Source organism: Populus trichocarpa, chromosome 15, assembly GCF_000002775.5.
Source record: "Populus trichocarpa isolate Nisqually-1 chromosome 15, P.trichocarpa_v4.1, whole genome shotgun sequence".
In the NCBI taxonomy this organism is placed as follows: domain Eukaryota; kingdom Viridiplantae; phylum Streptophyta; class Magnoliopsida; order Malpighiales; family Salicaceae; genus Populus; species Populus trichocarpa.
In genome coordinates this window covers 14,873,479-14,893,539 of record NC_037299.2, presented here as the reverse complement: position 1 = coordinate 14,893,539, position 20,061 = coordinate 14,873,479, and the positions used below count along the sequence as shown (strand labels likewise).

Sequence of the window (20,061 nt, the reverse complement as noted above, 5' to 3'; positions counted from 1 at the left end):
TCATAATCAGAAACCTTAGACTACAGTGAAGTATGAATATCTTACAACCAAATTAATTATATAATGTTCCATCAATGTCTGTGGAGATTTTTTTTTATGCAGAAGAAATCGTGTGAGCCCTTGCCCTTCATTAAGTAATGTTAGAAAACATCATCTCCTTTGTGAACTTGAACACTAATCAATGTGATTCAGTACCTATTTAGGAATAATATACATGTCTTAATTTCAAATGCACATTGATAAATCCCAGGATTGGTAGGAGTTTTTTATGCCTCCATGCACAACCTTACGCCTGCTCAAAGTGTCGGTACTGAGTTTTCGCTCTGAAGTTATCGAAAAGTTAATGGATCTAAAACCTTTGAATAACATGGAATGATTTTTTCTTAATCTATCAGATGAAGCAGCACTAAACTCTGTTGTGATTCTCCTTTATCAAATGCTTAAAAAAGAGGTTCTCACTTCCAGTACTTTGGAGATGAATTGAGTTAAAAACCTTCTCAATATTTGCATAATCAAAGAGAATGATCCTTGTGGAAAGGAGCAAGCAATGATCAAACAGAAAGTTTGGTGTGGAAAACATGGAAATTATAAGCATTAATCATCACCAAGAGACAAGAAATTGACAGATTCTTTATTCTTATATGTCTCCGAAAGCAACTACACGGAAGAATAACCACAAACTCAACTGATTACTAAAGCCTATTTCATCACCTATACACCTGGTTTTGTGAAAAGAACTGAAAGGGGCCTGGTTAGCTACGAATATATTTTTTTCGGCAGGCCCTTTTATTTGAGAGTCAATCTTTTTTTTTTTTTTTCCCTGTTGTTGTATGATCGGAAATTATTCTTCCTCGTAGTTGCTTTTGGAAACCAAGCCCTCATATGTACATCACATCACTAATGTTGCTCAAGTTGAAGTCACTACATAAATCCTCTCCAGAGCTAAAATCAAACTCATTCCCTGGACTCTGGCTCTCAAACCTGAATTCTGAACTAAAAATGTCGCCGCTCGAACCATCGCTTAGTGAATTATGATACTCGCCGCCAAATGCTCTTTCATCCAGTAAGTAATCATGCAAGAAATTGTCTTGGAAGATTGTATTATGATCAAGTGTAGTCTTTGAATCCATAGGCTCACCTAAACTCGCGAAGCTTTCAAGTGAAAGCCACTCTGCAAACATAACCTTTGGTAATAAGGAGCTTCCTTTAGGTTCGTTAGGAGACTCAAACATCTGCGGAACTGACCGGTTGATATCAGCTGATGATTTTTCTGCACTCATTGATGACTCAAAACTTGAAGCTTGCATTTTGAGTCTCTTGGGAGATGGTGAAAGTTCCATAATGTCTGAGTTTGAGCTGTCAGATTTTGTTCTTTTCAAAGACTCCATCCCTTCGTCTTTGAGCAAATTTTTCTTCAAATAGGAATGCCAATGATTCTTTATCTCATTATCTGTTCTTCCAGGCAAATGCTGTGCTATCTGAGACCACCTAGTCAGTTCAGAACAGATTGTCTCTATTAGTTCCGCTTTATTGACACAAAAGACATAAAATTTCTGCTTTGATCAGGAATAATGCAGCAGTTAATTAATGCTAAATGCAGAAACACTAATCCTATAATGTTTCTGTGAATTCGGCGCAAAGAATTCAGGGGTTTTAAATCGAATCATATTCTCTTATTTCCTTGTATCATTGTTTAGGTTACAAAATTCAAGTTGACCTGCAATGGTCTGTTATCTGTTAATAAAAAAAGTCCTCTGGGTGCCCTCGTAGCATAATGTAGCTTGATCTGGTGGAGGCAGTTGCCTTGCTAGACAGTTCAGAAAATGCATGCTAGGCTAGCACCGAATAATAATCTATATTATCATAATTTTCTTGTAAATTTATATTATTTGACCTAGATGATCATGATCTTCCAAGTCCTAACTCCTACTAATTAATTTTCTTTGAAGGGGTCACCCACCTAATAGCAGAAAGGTGTTAAGGGCGGTCCTTAATTCTTTAAGAGTGTTACTTTTTAGTACAGTAATTATAGTTATTTGGGATTAAGTCTGCTTACTTGTTGCCTAACATGTGATGAAGGGCCAGGATTGTCTCCTCTTCTTGTGCAGAAAACGTCCCTCTTTTTAATCCTGGTCTCAAGTAATTAATCCATCTTAGTCTGCAGCTCTTCCCATTCCTCTGCAAGCCTGCATTAGCACAATATTTAGGGTTTCATGATCATGAAGACCTTAAAAAGTCAACTCATAAGGGCTTTCTAGTTATTTTAAGAGGAAGCCACCATCAATCCTTTTCTCTTGAAATTTAGAGATTCTACTACAAATGCTGTCTAGATGATGCAAGCTGCCATCTAAATTCCTAACTAAGTTAACCAAAGAATGAGCCAACTGAATTAGCCAATTGATGATGAGAGGTTGGTAAGTCTTAAGCTTGGCTTAACCCAAGAGTCATGAAGACTTTCCAGTAATTTTGATGGCTTTTTACATGATACTTGGCCATTATTTTATTGACAAATTATTTGTATAAGAGTATTTAACAAGATATTGTATACAATCATCTTAAAATATTGATTAATCAAAACTATATAACACACACTCAACATTAATAAATCAAACCAATCCCATCAACATGAAACCCTCTGTCCAACCATAGAAACGTTCATGGCAATAATAAATGCTTCTGAGTTGAATCACTCATGCTCAAGAAAAATTCAATGTTCTGGGAATATAAGAACAGATTCATCCCTGCTAAACAATGCTATCCGATACAGTAAAGTCCTGAAAACTAATAGAACTATGTTAATATGTGCCTATAATCAACATACAATGATTTGTTTTTTTATTTCTCATTCAAATTCCAAGTGCATTAGCAAGATGGCATGATGGGTTGCAATGCACTGATTGGTGAATAATTATGAGCTTGCAGTAAATACATACCAGCATTAATGGGGACAGAGCTCCAACATCCATGGCCATGTTTAAGGACATAGTTTCTGAGCCTTTGATCTTCTTCAGGTGACCACAAGCCTTTCCTGTGCTTTGGCTTTGGCTTTAGCTTTGGCATGTCAGATGACTTGCACCCCATTTTGCCACAGGACGGGAAGGAAGACTGATCAGAAGTATCAGTCGATGACTTGTGCGCAAGAGAGAGAGAGCAAGAGACTTTGTGATGGGTGCGCAATGAACAGCTGACCATTAATGCTTTGGTATATAAAGCAAAAATAGTAGTTCTAGCCTACCATATTATAAAATTTACGCATGAATCGTCTGCCTGGAATTCTTAAATATTTATTTTGTTTTTGGTGGCTAATGTTATAAATTCTCGCTAGCAAAATGGTTAAAGCGGTAGAATAATCTCTTTATCATCAATATCTGAACTTTATATAAAACATGAAAAATAGTTTTTTTTTTTTTTATGAACTCTCTAATTTTATCATAGACGCTTAGATGTCATATGAGAAAAATAAATTTAGCCTGATGGATAAAAACCTGTACAAAAATACTTAAATCTTTTTTTGGTAAGATAGGGTAAATGTCTTGAATTATGAGCGCTGCTCCTGTTAAATAAAAAAAATAAAATTGAAGAGTGCAAATAAATTATTGCTGTGTCATTGACTTTTTAAATATCTAATTTTAATTAAGAAGTCATGGTTATTACTCGATCTAGTAAATTTTTATGGTAATTCTATAGGGTATAATTTAATTAATCAGGTTCTAGGTTTGCTTTCTATACATCACTAGTTCGAGTTTTATAAATTTCAGGATCATTAAAAACTTATATATCGTTAACTTCAGAATTCGTAAAATTAGTTAAGATATGTGTAAGTTTATCCAAATATTTATATTAATAATAATAAAAAATTATAACACATGTGGAGGCTCTTTTTTAATCATTGGACCACCTAATTCTATGTGTATTCAACTTTTTAAAACCATCTGCTGCGGCTGCGACTGTTTTGGTTCCACCAGGAGCAGTAAGGGCCCACTGATAACTTATGATTCCAAGTGATTCATTAATTTGTGTTAACATTGTTTTATTGGTATTAGTGTAGGATTGTAGTTGTAAAAATAGATTTGAATTAAGGTCCGGAACACGCAGGGTTGACCCCTAATTTCTTTTCTTCTTTTTTTAAATATCAACATGATAATATTTTTCAAAAAAAAAAATGTCAACAGGATAAAAACCGAGTTTTGATCCAGTCAACTTGAATTTTTAATAGAATCAATCATGTTTTTTCCTTTTATTTTTTCTTAAATCTATACCTGAGTTAGCTTACCAGTTTCACATGGGTAGATTCGATACATGAGTTAGCTTGCTCTTTCAAAATAAGCTAATTGTAGAGTAAATTAGATATAACAAAAATCAACGAAGGTTTGCTTGCTGAATTAAAAAAAAAAAAAAAAGGGGGCTAAATGGGGCAGTTTCTCTGTGAAAATTGAAGCGGTGGCCTAATTATTAGTTAGAAAAAAAAAGGTGTGGAGTCAATTTATATGGCAGCTCACGCAAACTATGCTAAAGAAAATGAGTAATCGCATGCATTTATTTATATGAAAGGGTCTTTGTCTAGCACAAGACAACACTCAAATTGACATCCGTGACTATGATTAATTAAAGTCATAAATTAACAATGACTTCGAAGCCGCAGTATCCACTTACATGTGGTGGAAAAGTGAAACAAACTATGCTTCCCTTTCTTCCTTTTAATTTTATAGAAAATGACTGCACGAACAGGTTAAGTACGTATCCGTGGATAATATTATTTCTCTGTATTTCTTTAATTTATATTTAAATAAAGCAAACTTATTAAACTTTAACCCATACTGTTAAAGAATAATATAAATTATATCTTGAAACTTCAATTAATAGTTTAAGCTATTGGGTTGAGAAGATTCTTTGATATGGTATGAGAGTTTTAATGACCATACGATCACGAGTTCAAATCTCATCATCCTCATTTATTTGATAAGAATTAAGCACAAGGTAATGTGAACATGTGCAAGTTTCAAGTCCAAAGAGCTTTCACTTGAGGGGATGTGTTAGAGAATAATATAAATCATATCTTTTTTTTTTTTTTGGATTCGAGGAAACCTCACCCCTCGGAAAGCGCATTTTATGGGCCTAGATGAGCGAGTAAAACCTCGGTTGTCTCAGGCTCTTACCAGAGGTGCACGCACTGACTCGAACTCGAGACCTGCTGTGCAGATCTCAAGCCCTTTGACATCACGCTACGTTCCTTGGAGACAATATAAATCATGTCCTGAAACCTCACCTAATAACTTAAGTTATTGGATTGAAACGGTTCTTTAACAAAGACAAATACAAAACAAGTCCAAGATTAGAAAGGTTAAATCTTAAAAAACATTAAAGCATCAAAACAGCATTGCTGTTTTAAAAAAACCAACAGGTTTTTTATTCTTACTCTCTCCAATCAACCATGTTTATTTCATTTTTATATTTATTTTATTTTATCTTCTAACACTAACCAAAAACAATAGAACTTGTTGCAGGGAAGGAATAAACTATGTTTACTAATAATATATGGTAATTCTTTTAGGGCTAAATTATAGACATAGTAGCCGCAAATTAACAAAGTATAGGCTTCGTGGCTGTCCTGTAAGATCGATGGCTGTAGGCTACAATGGGATTAGAATCTCTATTGCAAAAATAACGCCGCTCGCATTAATTATTACGTATGACCTGGCACCAAGGCAACTGGCCTAGTCAATAAAGAGTTCCGAGCAAGAAGACAACTTCCCATTAAGTGAAAGGAATAATCTTTCTTACACGATGACTAAACTCTCACTATAAGCCAGGGAATTAGATTTTTTTAAAAGATAAAAAAAAAAAAAAAGGAGTTAAATGACAACTACCTAGTCATGATTCCGTAACCAAGTAACTCGGCTTTTTAGCCCCAACTAATCCCGTGAAAATATAAAGTATTCTTAATATTTTCAAAGAGGAAGAACATAACCTCGCCGACAAGGTTGGTATCGACTCTAATTGGGCAATTACTTCGTAATCATGGTCCTAAAACTCCCTTTGTAATTGGCTTGACAGTGGACAGCTATAAACAAACTGCAGCGTGCCTCATGACATGATACATAATTAATTTGGAAGAAATCGTGTCGATGAATCGATAAAATCTCTTAATCATGGAAAATCAATGGCTTGTTGAGATAGCCAAGGGCAATCATTCGTTAATCATTGTTAATTTGTTAATTAATAAATATTCTCCCCCTCTGGTTCTCTAAGAAAAAAGGGAATGTCTTTATTAATTTGATGAATAGACAGATTGTATTTACACATAAAAAAAAAAAACGGATGGAATAGTAGTCTCGAAAATAAAATAAATTGGTTGATCAAGCCGATATACAATAGTTCTGTCGGGCCAAGATTTTATTGGTCTCCAAGGAGTTTTTTTTAAAATAAAACTTCTTGCCAGCAAATCGATGATGTTCTACTATTATATTTTCTTATCGTGAGGAATCTCTCTCTGTTTTTTTCTTCTTCTTCTTCCAATTATCCTTTTATTTATTTTTTTAATCACGAGGAATCTCCTGTTTAACAGATGGCCACGAGAATATGATACGTTCTGCAAGTTTTTTTGTTACACGTGCCAAAATATGAATAGTTAATTGACTATTATATGAGAGAAGACGGGTGGAATTAGTATAGGATATTAATTAATAATGATATTTGTGGTTGAATTATTGCGAAATACATGGTGGTTTATATGCCACCCAAGCCTGTATTTTTTTTTAATAAACAAATAGTACTGAAATCATCTATTAATTAATTATTTAATCGGTTTTTTCTCTTCTACAAGAGAGAGAATGAAATCATGGGTCATCTACCAATGCTACTCATTACCATAATTCTGTAAGCTCACTAATTACTCGACTGTTTGTTCTCAGGTTCTGTTAAATGATTGTAGTTTTGGTTCTGTCACTTTTATTTATCATGATAACGCCGTCGTCTTCTTCATCATTGATCTAAAGCCATTACTGGCATAGGCCGGACCAAGGAAGAGAAATCAGGAGGAGGGAGTTCAAAAGGAAAAATAACGAGGTGATGATATCCATCACACGAATCTGTAGTCTGTTTAAAAAGACTTGTCTAAAGATCTTTGCATTAATTTGTTAATTAAGTTTTTTTTATCGACGATTGACTAATTGGCTGTGACAAGTTAGTTTCTTTTATACATACTAGAGGGAGAATTATGCGATTAAATCTTCGTTACTATCACTTGTCAATTGATGATTTGGTGAATTAAAATATCATTAAAAGTTGGTAAAAACAAGATGCTAATACTTTAATCCAACTACTTTCTTGACCCCTTATCAGGGTAGATGAAACAAGTCCATCAAAATATACCAAGTCATTTTTCTAATTTTTTTTTTAAAAAAAACAATTGAGATATACTAAATCCTTGTATACATACCATATATATATGGTATGCATACAAGAATCTAACACATATATTAATGGATATATCTTTGTATATTTTCAATCCAGAAATCTAAATTGTTGAGTTATAATATATGCATAATTTAGATTTTTTATTCCCGATGAATGTGGGATTTTCCACTCATATATAAAGTTTATTAAATTATGAGGGGAAAAATCATAATAAATGCACAGATGCAGATGTCCTATAAGAAATAGTCCAAAAATGCTACAACTATTTTAAAAAAATTCATATTTTTTAATGTTGAGAGTTTCTAGACTCCCATGCTTGATTTGACCATTTTAACAATTAATTAATATGGTTTGTTTGCCAGTAAGTTATAGCCTAATTGGCTTGCTAATAAAATAGCATTTGTGACTTTTTGGAAAAGAAAATAGCTTTATCAGAAAATCGTCAAAATAGTATTGTGTAGGAAAAATGGAAAAAATAAGAAAAAGAGAAGCTAGCATGATTTTGACGAACTACTCTTTATAAAGATAACATTGATGGAAGAATGTGTTTTATATATATATATATATATATATATATATATATATATATATATAAAATATTAATAATATGTAAGAGATATGTCTTTCATTAATGATGTATAAAAGATATTTATCTCTCATTAATAACATTTAAGACATATTTATTCCTCGTTTGGGTAAAATGACATTTTAGCTACTTCTCTCCACAAAATGTTATAAATACCCCGTGAATCTTTCAGATGTCAAGTCCATAATTTTTTCATTCTCAATGTTTTTTATCATGTATATTTCATATTTTTTCTCTATAAAATATCATTGGATATTTTCTTTCTAAAAAGATACTTATTTAAATATTAGAGAATCCTCAAAACCATTAATAAAAGCATTTGCATGTATCAATCACTAATCATCTTGGCTTATTAGGCATAAGATACATACCATCATCAACCTTGACCAAGCAGAATGAATCAAAAAGGTACATGATAAACTATATATTAACCATTGGTTTCTATATATCTATTCACATACCAAAAAGGTATTTTAATTTATTAAAGTACGTACATGTACATATGTGCGTATACACTTTCATGTCCTCTGCTATTCATAATAGCAACAAGAGTAATATTCTCTTTGGTGACACTTCTTAATCATCTAGATTTATTAACCCATCTTGAAGACCATCGACATGCTTCCCTTCCACATAGCGTATAATATATATCCTTTAAATGATATTGCATTTGTCTTTTCAATTTTTTTAATCCCAAATTAATGACTCGACATAATGATGAATAAAGTATAATCATAAAATGATAGTCGTATAAATACTGGGATTAATCAATTATTAAAATATATTACATGAAAAGCCGCCTGCTCATTGGAGAGATGCAATGTGGTGGAATGTGATTTGATTAATTTTCAAGAGATCTTAATTAACACTAAATCATGTCATTAGTCGTATTAATTAGTAAGTGACCCTTAAGAAATATTAAAAAAACAACAGAAAACCATCTAGGTGGTGACCCAATAGTAAAAGTTTGGAACCAAGAGATTTGCTCCCTCTGTAATCTTAGGTTCGAGCCCTGTGGTTGCTTACATGATGGCCACTGGAAGCTTACATGGTCGTTAACTTCAGGGCCCGTGGGATTAGTCGAGGTACGCGCAAGCTGGCCCAGACATCCACGTTAAACTAAATAAAAAAACAACAGACAAAAAAGTAATGAAATGATGAGGCAATACCGATAAGAAATTTGACTCGTAAAAGGGGCAAGTGTTAGAAATTTATTCGAAGGCACAATGATTAAGTAAGCTCGTGAGGCAAGTTTAGTTGTCTCTGTGTGCTCTTTATTCCTTGCAATCTTGTTTATCAAATTCAAGCCACCCCTTGACCGCTTTCTCTCTCGCCTTGTACCCCTGTTAACCTCAGCTTTTCTTGGGTTTCCTAGGCTGCCGCCGGTGAGAATCTTTCCCGGCTGCCCTTGATGTTCCTTTTTCTTGGTTTTTTTATCTTTTATTATTTTTCAGTATTAAACACATAAAAAATTATGTTTGTAGATAGATAGTTATATCAACCCTTCAATCCAATTCTTTTCTATACCGTAGTTTTAAAACCCGGCTTGGCTCGACGGGTCGACATAAGACCCTGGCTTGGACCGAGTTGGGTTAAAAAAAATCCAGCCAGGTACTTAGCTTGGCAAAACTTAGTCTACCTAGGACCTGTGAGACTCGACTGTTATATATATATATATATATAAAAAAAAGTAAAATGTCACCGTAAATTAAATCCACTTACTGTCAAACGAAGCAATAAAAAGACATAAAATCTAATTTCTCCATAGTCCTTCCTGTGCCATTACTTTTTAAGCCATACCAGTAGCAAAGAAGTCATATCAGTTGCAAAGAAGAGCAAAATGAATATAAGTCACACGCAAAAGACTTCAAGAGAAGCCATATCAGGTTTTGTTTCCTCTCTTTGATTTAGCCTATTATTTTATATTATGTAATAACATTACTAATACTTATATTGTATTTACCTTCACTTTGAATATGTAGGAATTATTGGTAAGGACAAAATTATGATCTAATTAATTTTGAGATAATTTGTAACATTGAAAATTAGATAGTAGAAGATGACCCGTCAATTTTAACAACTGAAGAAGTAGAGAGTTTTTCACCATATTCTATCAACAATGACCATACAAAATAATTTAGATGATGATAATTAATGATTGATCATTTAGTGAAAAATATTATTTGAAACAAAGTATTTTTAAGCACATAATATTTATTTGTTAATTGTGTTTTAAATGTAGATTTCATAAATATTAATGAGATTGAAGATGATTGTGATGATGAAGTTACAAAGGAGCATGATAATGTTTTATTAGGCGTTGACGAGATTGACTCAATTCCATCGACATTTGATTCAAATCTTGCTTCTATGAACACCTAAGAACTTAATGCGTTCATTCAACAAAAGTGAATGTGTTGTTGATTTAGAATTTATGTTTTTTTATGCTTTGTTTTAAATATTTTAGAATTTATATTTGATTTGTGTTTTGGATATTGAATTAAATTTATGTTGTTGGTTTAAAATTTAAATTTGGTTTATATAAGTGTTGCATTGTAACTAGCTATGTGTTTTCTATAAGTGTTGCATTAGAATTCTTTTTTTTTTGTTGACCCGGGTGACCTGGTATTTATACCGCATCGACCACCGGATCGGATCCAAAAACTATGGTCTATATTGGTTCTTTTACTTTGACTTTTAGATACACTAATCCTTTCTTTCATCTTTGTGAAGGAACTCTATTAATTTGATTTCACATGGTTAGTTGACTTAGTACGTGTTTAGCATTGTGATAGTTTTTACGATTATGATTTTAAAAAAATAGATTTAATAAAAATGTTTTTATTTACGGTTTTAAGAAAATAGATTTAAAAAATATTTATCTGGTTAAAATTGTTGTGAGATGGATTTTTTCATGTAAAAATAAATAGAAACTAGGTCTCCATGAATGAAAAGTAGGTTATTTTAGCTTCTACGAAACCAAGATTTGAAACACAATTATATGTGGGGTCCAATGAAAAAGGAAAAAGATATTTGATTAACAAAACAATTTTTTCTTAATGATTGGGCAAAAAAAAGAAGTTACAACAAATATAAATTAGTCTTTTAGATAGCATTTGATTACTGTTCTCGGATAGAAAGGACGAAAACATTGAAAACAAAAATGTGTTTGATTGAAAAGACATAGACATACATAAAAATAAATTTGTCTTTGGAAGAATTTTGAAGTGAATTTCTCTATTTCCAAAACAGATTATATAGAAGGAACATGTCTCCACATATAATATTTATTATTTTTATTTTTAAAATATTCTTGTAAAAAAATTTTAATTCTAAAATTATTCAATATAAAAACTCTTATATGGTTATGGTAGGCTTGTTTTTTTTTCTTTCCTCTTTTATTAATTACAAATAATCTTGATTGATTTTTAAGAAACTTTAAACTTTAAATCTTATTTTTCTTTTTTCCCCTTCTACTACGAAAACCATGTATGTCATTGAAGTAACGGTCGCTGTGATTATGTAAAGAGTTAATACCTAATTTTACATCAAATTAATTCTTTTGTTAAAAAAATCTCATTAATTGGATTTACAGCTCCAATAATAGGTCCGAATAATTCAATGCATCTCCATGACATTTTCAGGAAGTAATTTTGAAGAAGCTATTTTTGGTAAAATTAGCATTATTTTCATTTTTTTTATAAAATAATTGTATATGTTTTTTAGATTATGCAAGTCCGGACGAGCTGAGTCATACAGCACTTTAATTAAGTGAATAAATCTAAAATGTCAACTTCTATAACATTTATAAAATTATAAACCAACAATCATTAATTATATATATATATATATGTTATGATCACACTTCAAGTCGAGAAATATAATAATCATTTATTATAATTAAACTTCTTTCGTATTTGATGTGAATATATTACTTATCAGTTAAATATAAAAATATAAAATAATATAAGAGATATTCAATTAACCTCTCATTACAAAAATTAAATCATTTAAATGAAATGGAAGCAATCTCGATTATCAAATTCAATAATTCTTATTAGTCCTACGTAGCCTTTCTCTAAATGGCTGAAATCTTTGTCTCATTCATCAAAACAGAACAAAAAAAATAATCTAAATTAATTAATTAAGACTTTACATCATCAACTACCACTAATTAATCTTTCATTTCTAAATTGTTATACTCAAAAGCTACAGTACCGGCAAACCATCCTTTTTTTTTTTTCCCACTGCTATGTTAAGCGAATTGATACTCATTTTTTAAATTGTTTTTTATTTAAAAAAATATTAAATTAATTTTTTTATAATTTTAATATGTTGATGTAAAAAATAAAAAAATAATATTTTGATATATTTTCTATTGAAAATATCATACACCACATTACCACATACACAGTTACTCTACAAATATTTATACACTCATGTATACATACACATTATATAGATTAAAAATATTAATATTTTTATTTTATTTGTAGACAAATTTATATACAAATCCTTATATATTTACTCTATTATAATATTTTAAAATAACATGCATATTCATTCACAACGATTTACTTACGAAATACCTTATTCATATTTAATAACATTGACAAAGATATCCCTAAAAACTTTAATATGCATGTGATAGATGTTTTAAAATCTAATATGCTTATAAATGATGTGTTTTAGTGTTTGAATTGTGGGTAATCATATATTCATTTTCCAGAGCTCAGAAAGTAAATGGTTAGTGGTAGAATGTTTAACATATGCAAAATAATACCTTTTGGTGAGATTTAAAGACTTTCATATGATAAAGTTGGTAACTTTTAAATAAGAGATTGCAGTAAATGAGATAATGAGCTTTAAATTTCAAAAACAAAAGTGTTTCTTATTATTTTGATATGATAAATGCTCAGGGATTTAAAAGTATTAATACCTAGAGAATAGAAGTTGTTAACCCTTTATCTTAGGTGGTTTGGGAGGTATTTATAGCCCCTGAAACTTGTCATTTTGCAGGAGTAGAGGGGTTGAAAAGTTATTTTCTTCTAATAGCATTGATAAAGTATAAATATATCTTACACAACATTATGTGAGAGACAAATATCTTTTACAAAATATTAATAAAGAGTAAATATCTCTTATACAATATTAATGGTGATGGAAATATGGTAAATCCCTAGAAGACTTTTATACATACATAGGTGCATGGAGATGAATATCATTAACATTAACATTTTATATTAAAACTCATAAAAATAAACAAATGATGTTTTATGGCCCAACATTGGGCATATAATGATTGTTAAACCCATACCCATTTTAGCTTTACAAGATGTCAAAGCCACAAGAAATAGGTGTGGCAGCTCGCCGGATTCATGTCCACTTAAACTCAACAAATAACTAAACTCAAGAATGTTAGATTTGATAGCTTGCTAGATCCATGACCACTTGAGTTTTGCTCTTAACCACGTCCAAGGATGCTGAGCCTAGAAATGAGCTAGATTTATATCATTGGGATATGACATTTTGTCAAGTCTAAGGATATTAAAAGCCCCACATATTTATCATTAGATTATCGCTCTATTTTTAAACTTTCTAGAAAAAACTTAGGCTAAAAATAGATTTTAAAATATATATTGATGCATCAACAATGATCTATTGAGGTTGATAGCATGAGATGAGCCAAACCCACACAATTAGCATGATGTGGATACCAAGTTAGCAATAGACTTCACAATTATAACAATTAGCACGGTAATTACATTTTGTTATCCAAGTTGGAGGACGAAATTTGGTAGATCCTCGAGCAATTTGAGTTATAAAACTGTAATTAGTTTAGATATTAGTGATAATCACTACAAATTATGGTAATCATAGTGTTAAGTAGAGATTGATGATGCAAGTCCAATTAAGCCACGTGTATCTTATTGTCCCTATCTTGTTAGCTTGCTTATTTAAACATGAAAATTAACATATTTGCATGATAAAATTTAATTAAAAAATATTAATTGATTCACATTGCTACTTGGTCCTTTTAAATTATTTTCTCTCTTTCTTCTTCTTCTTCTTTTTTTTATTTTGTTTCTAATCCTTAAAGGCAGACGTTAAGTAGATATATAGTATAATATTGATTAATTATGGCCAATGAATTGATGGAAAGAAAATAATAATCCCACGTCTTGAATGACAATAATTAATTAATTAATAAAGACTTGCAATAATACATCATCCAATTATTAATAACAGACATCGATGGCTAGTATTCCACCACACCGCTAAATTTAAACAAAGGTTGTTAATTTTATTTGGATCCGTCTAGAATCGCCAATATATATTAAGCCATAATAAATTTTATATCTCTCGTGATATTGACATATTCTGGATTTTTTTGATCAAATTCTTGTCAAGACATTTCAGTTCTATTTCATCTATTATTTTGTTCTATGAATATTTTTTTTTTTTGTATTTTAAAAAAATTATATGTTCTTTTTTCTCTAGTTTCATACCTCAAATATTTGATTTATTGGAAATTGAACTTTATAATTTGTTATGATTTATTTTTTTTATAGTTATCTAAGTCTCATAACTCATATTACAGATTCGGCAAGTTAATTCAATTGACCCAAGTTATTTTTATCTATTTTTTAAATTGATAATTTTATTTTTAGTTTCATCATTTAACATCTTTAAAATTTAGTTGATTATGGATTAAGCTTTGTCATCAGTTTTAGTTTGTTTTCTATGAAATTATCATAGTCTCAGAACTAGGAATAAGGATTTTGTGAGTTAACTCGTGTAGACTTACGTTAAAAAAATTAATCTGACCCGCGGCATAGCACGGACTAACAATCTAACAATTACTGAATAAAAATATTTAAATTTTAAAATTATATTTAGATATTTTATATTATTGTGTTTGAAATTTTGAATGGATTAATTTAGATTTTAAAGCCTAGATTTGAGTGGATCTATGTGGTTGCCAAATCGCTTTTTAACATGTGCTTGAAAATGCCGGCTTCTTTTGATGTGGGTTTAGCTAATACTTGCAAGTTAGATGATGCTTGCAAGATTCTTTTATGATTTGTGTGTATGACCGGAGAATTATAGAATCAAATGGGAGATTAATTAAGTAAATATAGGTGATGTCAAGTCGGCGAGAGTGTTGTTTGATATTAATGCCGGAAAGAGAGATTGTTTCTTGTAATTCTATGATTTCAGGCTATGCCGAGTTTGGTGAAGTCGCGAATGCCGGAGATGAAGGCTATTTCATTGACTTCGATGATGGGAGCATATGCTGATACGGATGATCTTGAAACAGCTAGGAGCTTTTTTGAGACACCGTCACGGAGGAATGTGGATTCGTAGGATTCGATGATTTCAAGCCATGCCAGGCATGGGAAATTTGTAGAAAGTTCGGATCTTTTTTGTCTAAATGCAACCAGAAGGTGCGGCCCCAGATGGCTATAATTTTGTTTCTGTTTTGTCAGCAATGTTCTAATTTAGGTGATTTAGAGTTTGAGAAATGCAAGACCCTTCTTGATTCAATCAAAAAATCTTGGGCTTACAGGTTACAACCACGTACAAGAAATCACAAACATTACACCAAAATGAAGGTTTCAAAGACAAAATAGGACCATCATTTCCCATCTTACTACCCCATACAATGGCTGTATACTCAATGCTGCTGGGAAAATTCTGCTGAGCACTTCCAGCCACATAGCACCCTATCATTCTGGATCGTGACTATTTAACTTGTAAATCATAAGACAGAGATCTAATTAGCAAATAACCTAAACCCATGAAGACAAGGGTCCAAAATAAATCTTAACATCAAACGGTTATGAGATCCACACAGCACAACTTCTGGACATCCAGTCTAAACCAAATTAAAAGTCTGTTCTAAAGTAATGTTGATACTCATGCTGTATGTTGCCAATAGCCTCCTCAAATCAAGTACCATCACAACTTCTCAAATCCTCACAAAGTTCAAGTAGTAATCATGTTGAACTGGAATCTTGAGAGTTGTTGAGGAATGGTTGATATAACTGGTCCATATCTCTGCATCAAGTAAGGCATATTGTAACAAGAAATACTAGAAAATCATTGATTTAAAAAGGCATACTAGAAAATCATGACTGTTTTTTTCAGAAACCTGACTAAGGAAATGCGAGGAAGAAATCAGTTTTCACCATCTTACAAGCAGGAGAATAGAGGTTACTAAGTGGAGGAAGGGGAGGGTGGACAAAAAAAAATCACAGGATAAAGTTTGCCTAGGTAAATCTTCACGATGCATCTTCACCAGACTAGTACATTACTCTTTATATGCATACAACTCATCAAAGCTGAAGCCTCAGTTTCTGAATTAGTTGGACCATTACCCCTTGATTCAAAAAAATTCATTTTTTACACATAAACTAGTTTAAAGCAAAGAAAATATAGAATTCAAAACCATAAAAACATCTCAGACAATTGCAAAATCAGATCAAACTCTAAACTCAGTCGATGAACAATCCATGTGATCATACCTGCACATTATCATAGAGTTCAAACAATGGCACAGCAAGCAGTTTCAAATTTTTTGGCACTGCAAAGTACTCCCTTTCAGATAAGTGAACAAGATAAAGTTTCTTGCACTCCTGCATTACCAAGACCGGAGAAAGAAATGGATGAGCATTGCATATACAACATATGAAGAAAAAAGAAAGATCCACGTAAGCTAAGAATATTCATAGTTTGGTTACCTTGGGCTTTGTTATGTGGGGAGGGCAATATGGATACATAATGGTTTCAAAGTTTGGCCTCCACCAGGTAGCCACACATTCACCAATCTGCAAGCAAATGACATGTGGCAAAATATGCATCAGAAAATAACTCAAGAAGCATCTATGGGCACACAGAATCATGGGGACGATGCCCTCCAAGGCATTAACAATTTTTTCCAGGATAAGTTCCTAGCAGAAGTTCTATCACCATGAAATGCAGGGAAGAAAATGCAACTTATCAAAAACATGCACCACAGATGCATTTTGTTTTTTTTTTTTTGTGCATTTTTTAAATTTTTTTTCATGAATCCAATCATATTATCCTTAAGTTTACACCTACAGGTATCAGTTCCTTAAAGTTGTCTTCATGAGTTAACACTTACAACTGAAGATAGCCCAAAAGAGTTACCTGCCAGTCTGGCACAAGAGCAGGTGAATTAGCTCCAAGCTTGCTCGTCAGCTTTCTTTTCAAACCCTCAATTTCTGTTACATAAGCCCGGGCAGAATAAAACAGAAATATCCCAAACAGTGATACAGAAAGAGCTCATTCCATGAAAAAATATAATGAAGGGATATATCTTACGAAATTGAAAGATAATACAAAGAGAAGAGGAAAAATATACCATTCTCTCCAGGCTTCAAACGCCCACCTGGAAGTTTGCAGAATGTGTTTCCAATTTGCAGAAGAAGTATGTGAGGATGATTGTGTTCCTGTACCTGCAAGATGATAATATATTGCACCACGAGACAGATCATAATAATTAGAAAAAAGATGTATGGAGGTATCACAGACGAGGCCATGAGTGATTAAGGTCGATAAGTACAAGATCACAGAGAAGAAATTGAGTTATATAGAAGACATGGCAAAAACAAGTTGCTATCGCAAACAGAACAGATATAAAAGACTTAAAAGAAGACATGACACAACATAAGCATCAACATCAAAGAAATTCTTATCGATATTGGATAGAAGACATATTTCAACCACCTAAAATGAAGACATTGAGCTATCCTAGAGGCAAATTATAACAGCATGACTTGCTCCACATGGTATGAATCTAACATTTATCTATAGAAATTATTCCCAAAAATTATCTTTTTTTTTTTTTTTGCAAAAGGCCCTCGAATTGTCAAAGAAAACAAGGGAAAATATATTGTTCAGTAATCAGAGAGATAGAGAGGTCATTGTGAATAAGTACCATTAACAGAAAATGGCTGGACAATTCTTGTCTTCATTTCAAGTGAACCAAAGATTATGTTCTCACACTAACACTAGAAATACAATCAAACCTTTCAAACTAACAAACTACAAACACAATCAAAGCTAGTATAATTGCAAAACACAATCAAAGATTATATTCTCACACTACTAACACTAGAAACACAGTCAAACCTTTCAAACTAACAAACTACAAACACAATCAAAGCTAGTAGAATTGCAAAACACAATCATAAACAGCTTCATTTTACAAAATTTAACAATTATAACACATTTCAAACACAAAAACTAGTTAAAAAGGAATGAAGATAAAACAAAAACATTACCAGCAAAATAGCTTCAACACTGGTCCTCATCCCCTCTTTCATATAACTGTCAATAACAAAACAAAGAATCAAACTTTCCATGTTGGGTTTTACTAAACCAATAAATCTAGGGTTTATCTAGGATTTTCTTAAGGAATTCCAAAAATCTAACCACCAAAACTCCAAAAGAAGCAAAAAAAACAAAAGGGTTGTTATCTTTTTACTTGACTTTCATGCGAGCAAGGCGATCCGCCACAGAAGTGTCTTTCTCCATCTTGGGTTCTTTAGTACCGAATGTGTAGCTCGATAAAGGGTACGTGTTCACCACCGCTGACCCTGCCCCAACCATCTCTCCCTCTGTTTATAACCCAACTTCTTCTCCCTTTATATTGCCAAAAGCTTCTGGCTTTGGTGTTTCTCTGTGAGTTGAAGCTGTGTTTCCCTCTTTGTAGATCGTTCAGCTTAGCAAACCAAAAAAGAAAGCAGAGGGGGGGGGGGGGGGGGGAGCAGTAGTAGTATGAGATTAGAGAGTGCGATTTAAAATTAACCAAAATTAATTTTGGGGTTTGTTAGTATAATAGTTTGCTAATTTCTGCTAACGGGCTCTGATTTGGGCCTGTGATTATAACTCCAAATGATTAAGGTTATAACTCCCACCTCAGCCCGGCTAGGCCCAATGTGATGGAATGGAAAAATGAAAATCACAACCCAAAAAAAGGAAATGGCAATTATTTGTCTAATTTTCCTAAAATTCTAGCAGCTTGATTCTTTTTTAAAATGAAATGGATGAAGAAATAGAGTGATACTATATTATTATTTGTTAAATGTTGAAGGATGAAATTAATAAAAAAAAAAAAAAAAATGATATAAGTCAGTATAGTTAACTTGTAAAAATCACATTCTCTTTTTTTTTTATTGCCACTTTAAGGTGCAATTTGTTTTTTTTTTTAACCGCAATGTGTTTTACCTGTATTAATTAAAGTTGTGTTTGTTTTATGATACAATTATATTGCTAAAAGCTTTATATTTTTATTTTTAATATTTTTTAATTATTTTAAATACTGACATAAAAAATAAGTTAAATAATAAGAATAAAAATAGAATTTAAATATATAAAATATTATTTAAATATATTTTTAAATATAAAATATTTTAAAAAAAATTACCCCAAACAAGCAAGACAATATAACACGAAGAGACAGAACATTAATGGGAAAGTTCGTGGCTGTCGCTATCAACTTAAATATCGGGTAGATGGGACGTTTCAGAGAATTCATACACAGCCACAAATCCAGGGCAAACCTTTTTTTTCTTTTTTTTTCTTAATAGTTATTTTTTAAGGAAAAACTCCTATTTAAACGTGCCATATGTAAAAATAAATTAGATAATTACCCGTGTGTTGCTTGAGTGAATATAGATTAAAACATTTCCTTGTGCATAACAAAATTAAGGTTAGAGCATCTTCCATAAGATTCTTGTAGTAAAAAATAAATAAATTATAATTGTAACTCTAAAAAATAGTTTTATTTCAATTAATTTATAATTTTGTTCACAATTATCCCCTTGTGTTGCGAGAGTTATATACGGATTTGAACTTACAAGCTCTTAATAAAGCTATATCTCTCCCTCTACAAATTAAAGGGGGAAAAAAACTCAATAAAACTGAGAAAAATGATATATCACCAACATCAAAATCAAGATAAAGCCATATCTCTACAACTCTAGGAAAATGATATATTACCAACATCAAAATCAAGATAAATTCATATC

The 20,061-nt window shown here is 31.6% G+C and overlaps 2 protein-coding genes and 1 long non-coding RNA gene across 3 annotated transcripts; all 3 read right to left on the bottom strand.

Moving 5' to 3' along the window:
- Positions 1–610: 610 nt before the first annotated feature.
- LOC7454505 (transcription factor LAF1-like) lies at positions 611–3,200 on the bottom strand. The gene is made up of 3 exons (XM_002321876.4): positions 2,934–3,200; positions 2,057–2,186; positions 611–1,488 (listed from the first exon to the last, which is right to left on the bottom strand). Exons 1-3 carry the CDS (start codon positions 3,190–3,192, stop codon positions 879–881), a joined length of 999 nt encoding a protein of 332 aa, XP_002321912.4. The 5' UTR covers positions 3,193–3,200; the 3' UTR covers positions 611–878.
- Positions 3,201–15,519: 12,319 nt separating this feature from the next.
- On the bottom strand, positions 15,520–18,822 carry LOC7454504 (pre-mRNA cleavage factor Im 25 kDa subunit 2). Its single transcript, XM_002321875.3, has 7 exons — positions 18,516–18,822; positions 18,313–18,358; positions 17,391–17,484; positions 17,177–17,250; positions 16,747–16,833; positions 16,531–16,641; positions 15,520–16,063 (listed from the first exon to the last, which is right to left on the bottom strand). The coding sequence occupies exons 1-7, from the start codon at positions 18,638–18,640 to the stop codon at positions 15,992–15,994; spliced, it is 609 nt and encodes a 202-aa protein (XP_002321911.1). The 5' UTR covers positions 18,641–18,822; the 3' UTR covers positions 15,520–15,991.
- Positions 17,859–18,306, bottom strand: LOC127904403 (uncharacterized). The gene is made up of 2 exons (XR_008057543.1): positions 18,161–18,306; positions 17,859–18,057 (listed from the first exon to the last, which is right to left on the bottom strand). It is a non-coding gene; the product is annotated as an uncharacterized LOC127904403 (long non-coding RNA).
- Positions 18,823–20,061: the final 1,239 nt, after the last annotated feature.

Excerpts from the sequence above, each read along its gene's own strand:
- LOC7454505 (XM_002321876.4), bottom strand. The coding sequence starts at position 3,192 with ATGGTCAGCTGTTCATTGCGCACCCATCACAAAGTCTCTTGCTCTCTC. Across the intron at positions 2,187-2,933 it reads CTCTGTCCCCATTAATGCTG|GCTTGCAGAGGAATGGGAAG; the intron begins GTATGTATTTAC and ends GTGCTAATGCAG. Across the intron at positions 1,489-2,056 it reads CATCACATGTTAGGCAACAA|GTGGTCTCAGATAGCACAGC; the intron begins GTAAGCAGACTT and ends TGAACTGACTAG.
- LOC7454504 (XM_002321875.3), bottom strand. The coding sequence starts at position 18,640 with ATGGTTGGGGCAGGGTCAGCGGTGGTGAACACGTACCCTTTATCGAGC. Across the intron at positions 16,834-17,176 it reads CTCTTGTGCCAGACTGGCAG|ATTGGTGAATGTGTGGCTAC; the intron begins GTAACTCTTTTG and ends ATTTGCTTGCAG. Across the intron at positions 16,064-16,530 it reads AACTCTATGATAATGTGCAG|AGATATGGACCAGTTATATC; the intron begins GTATGATCACAT and ends TACTTGATGCAG.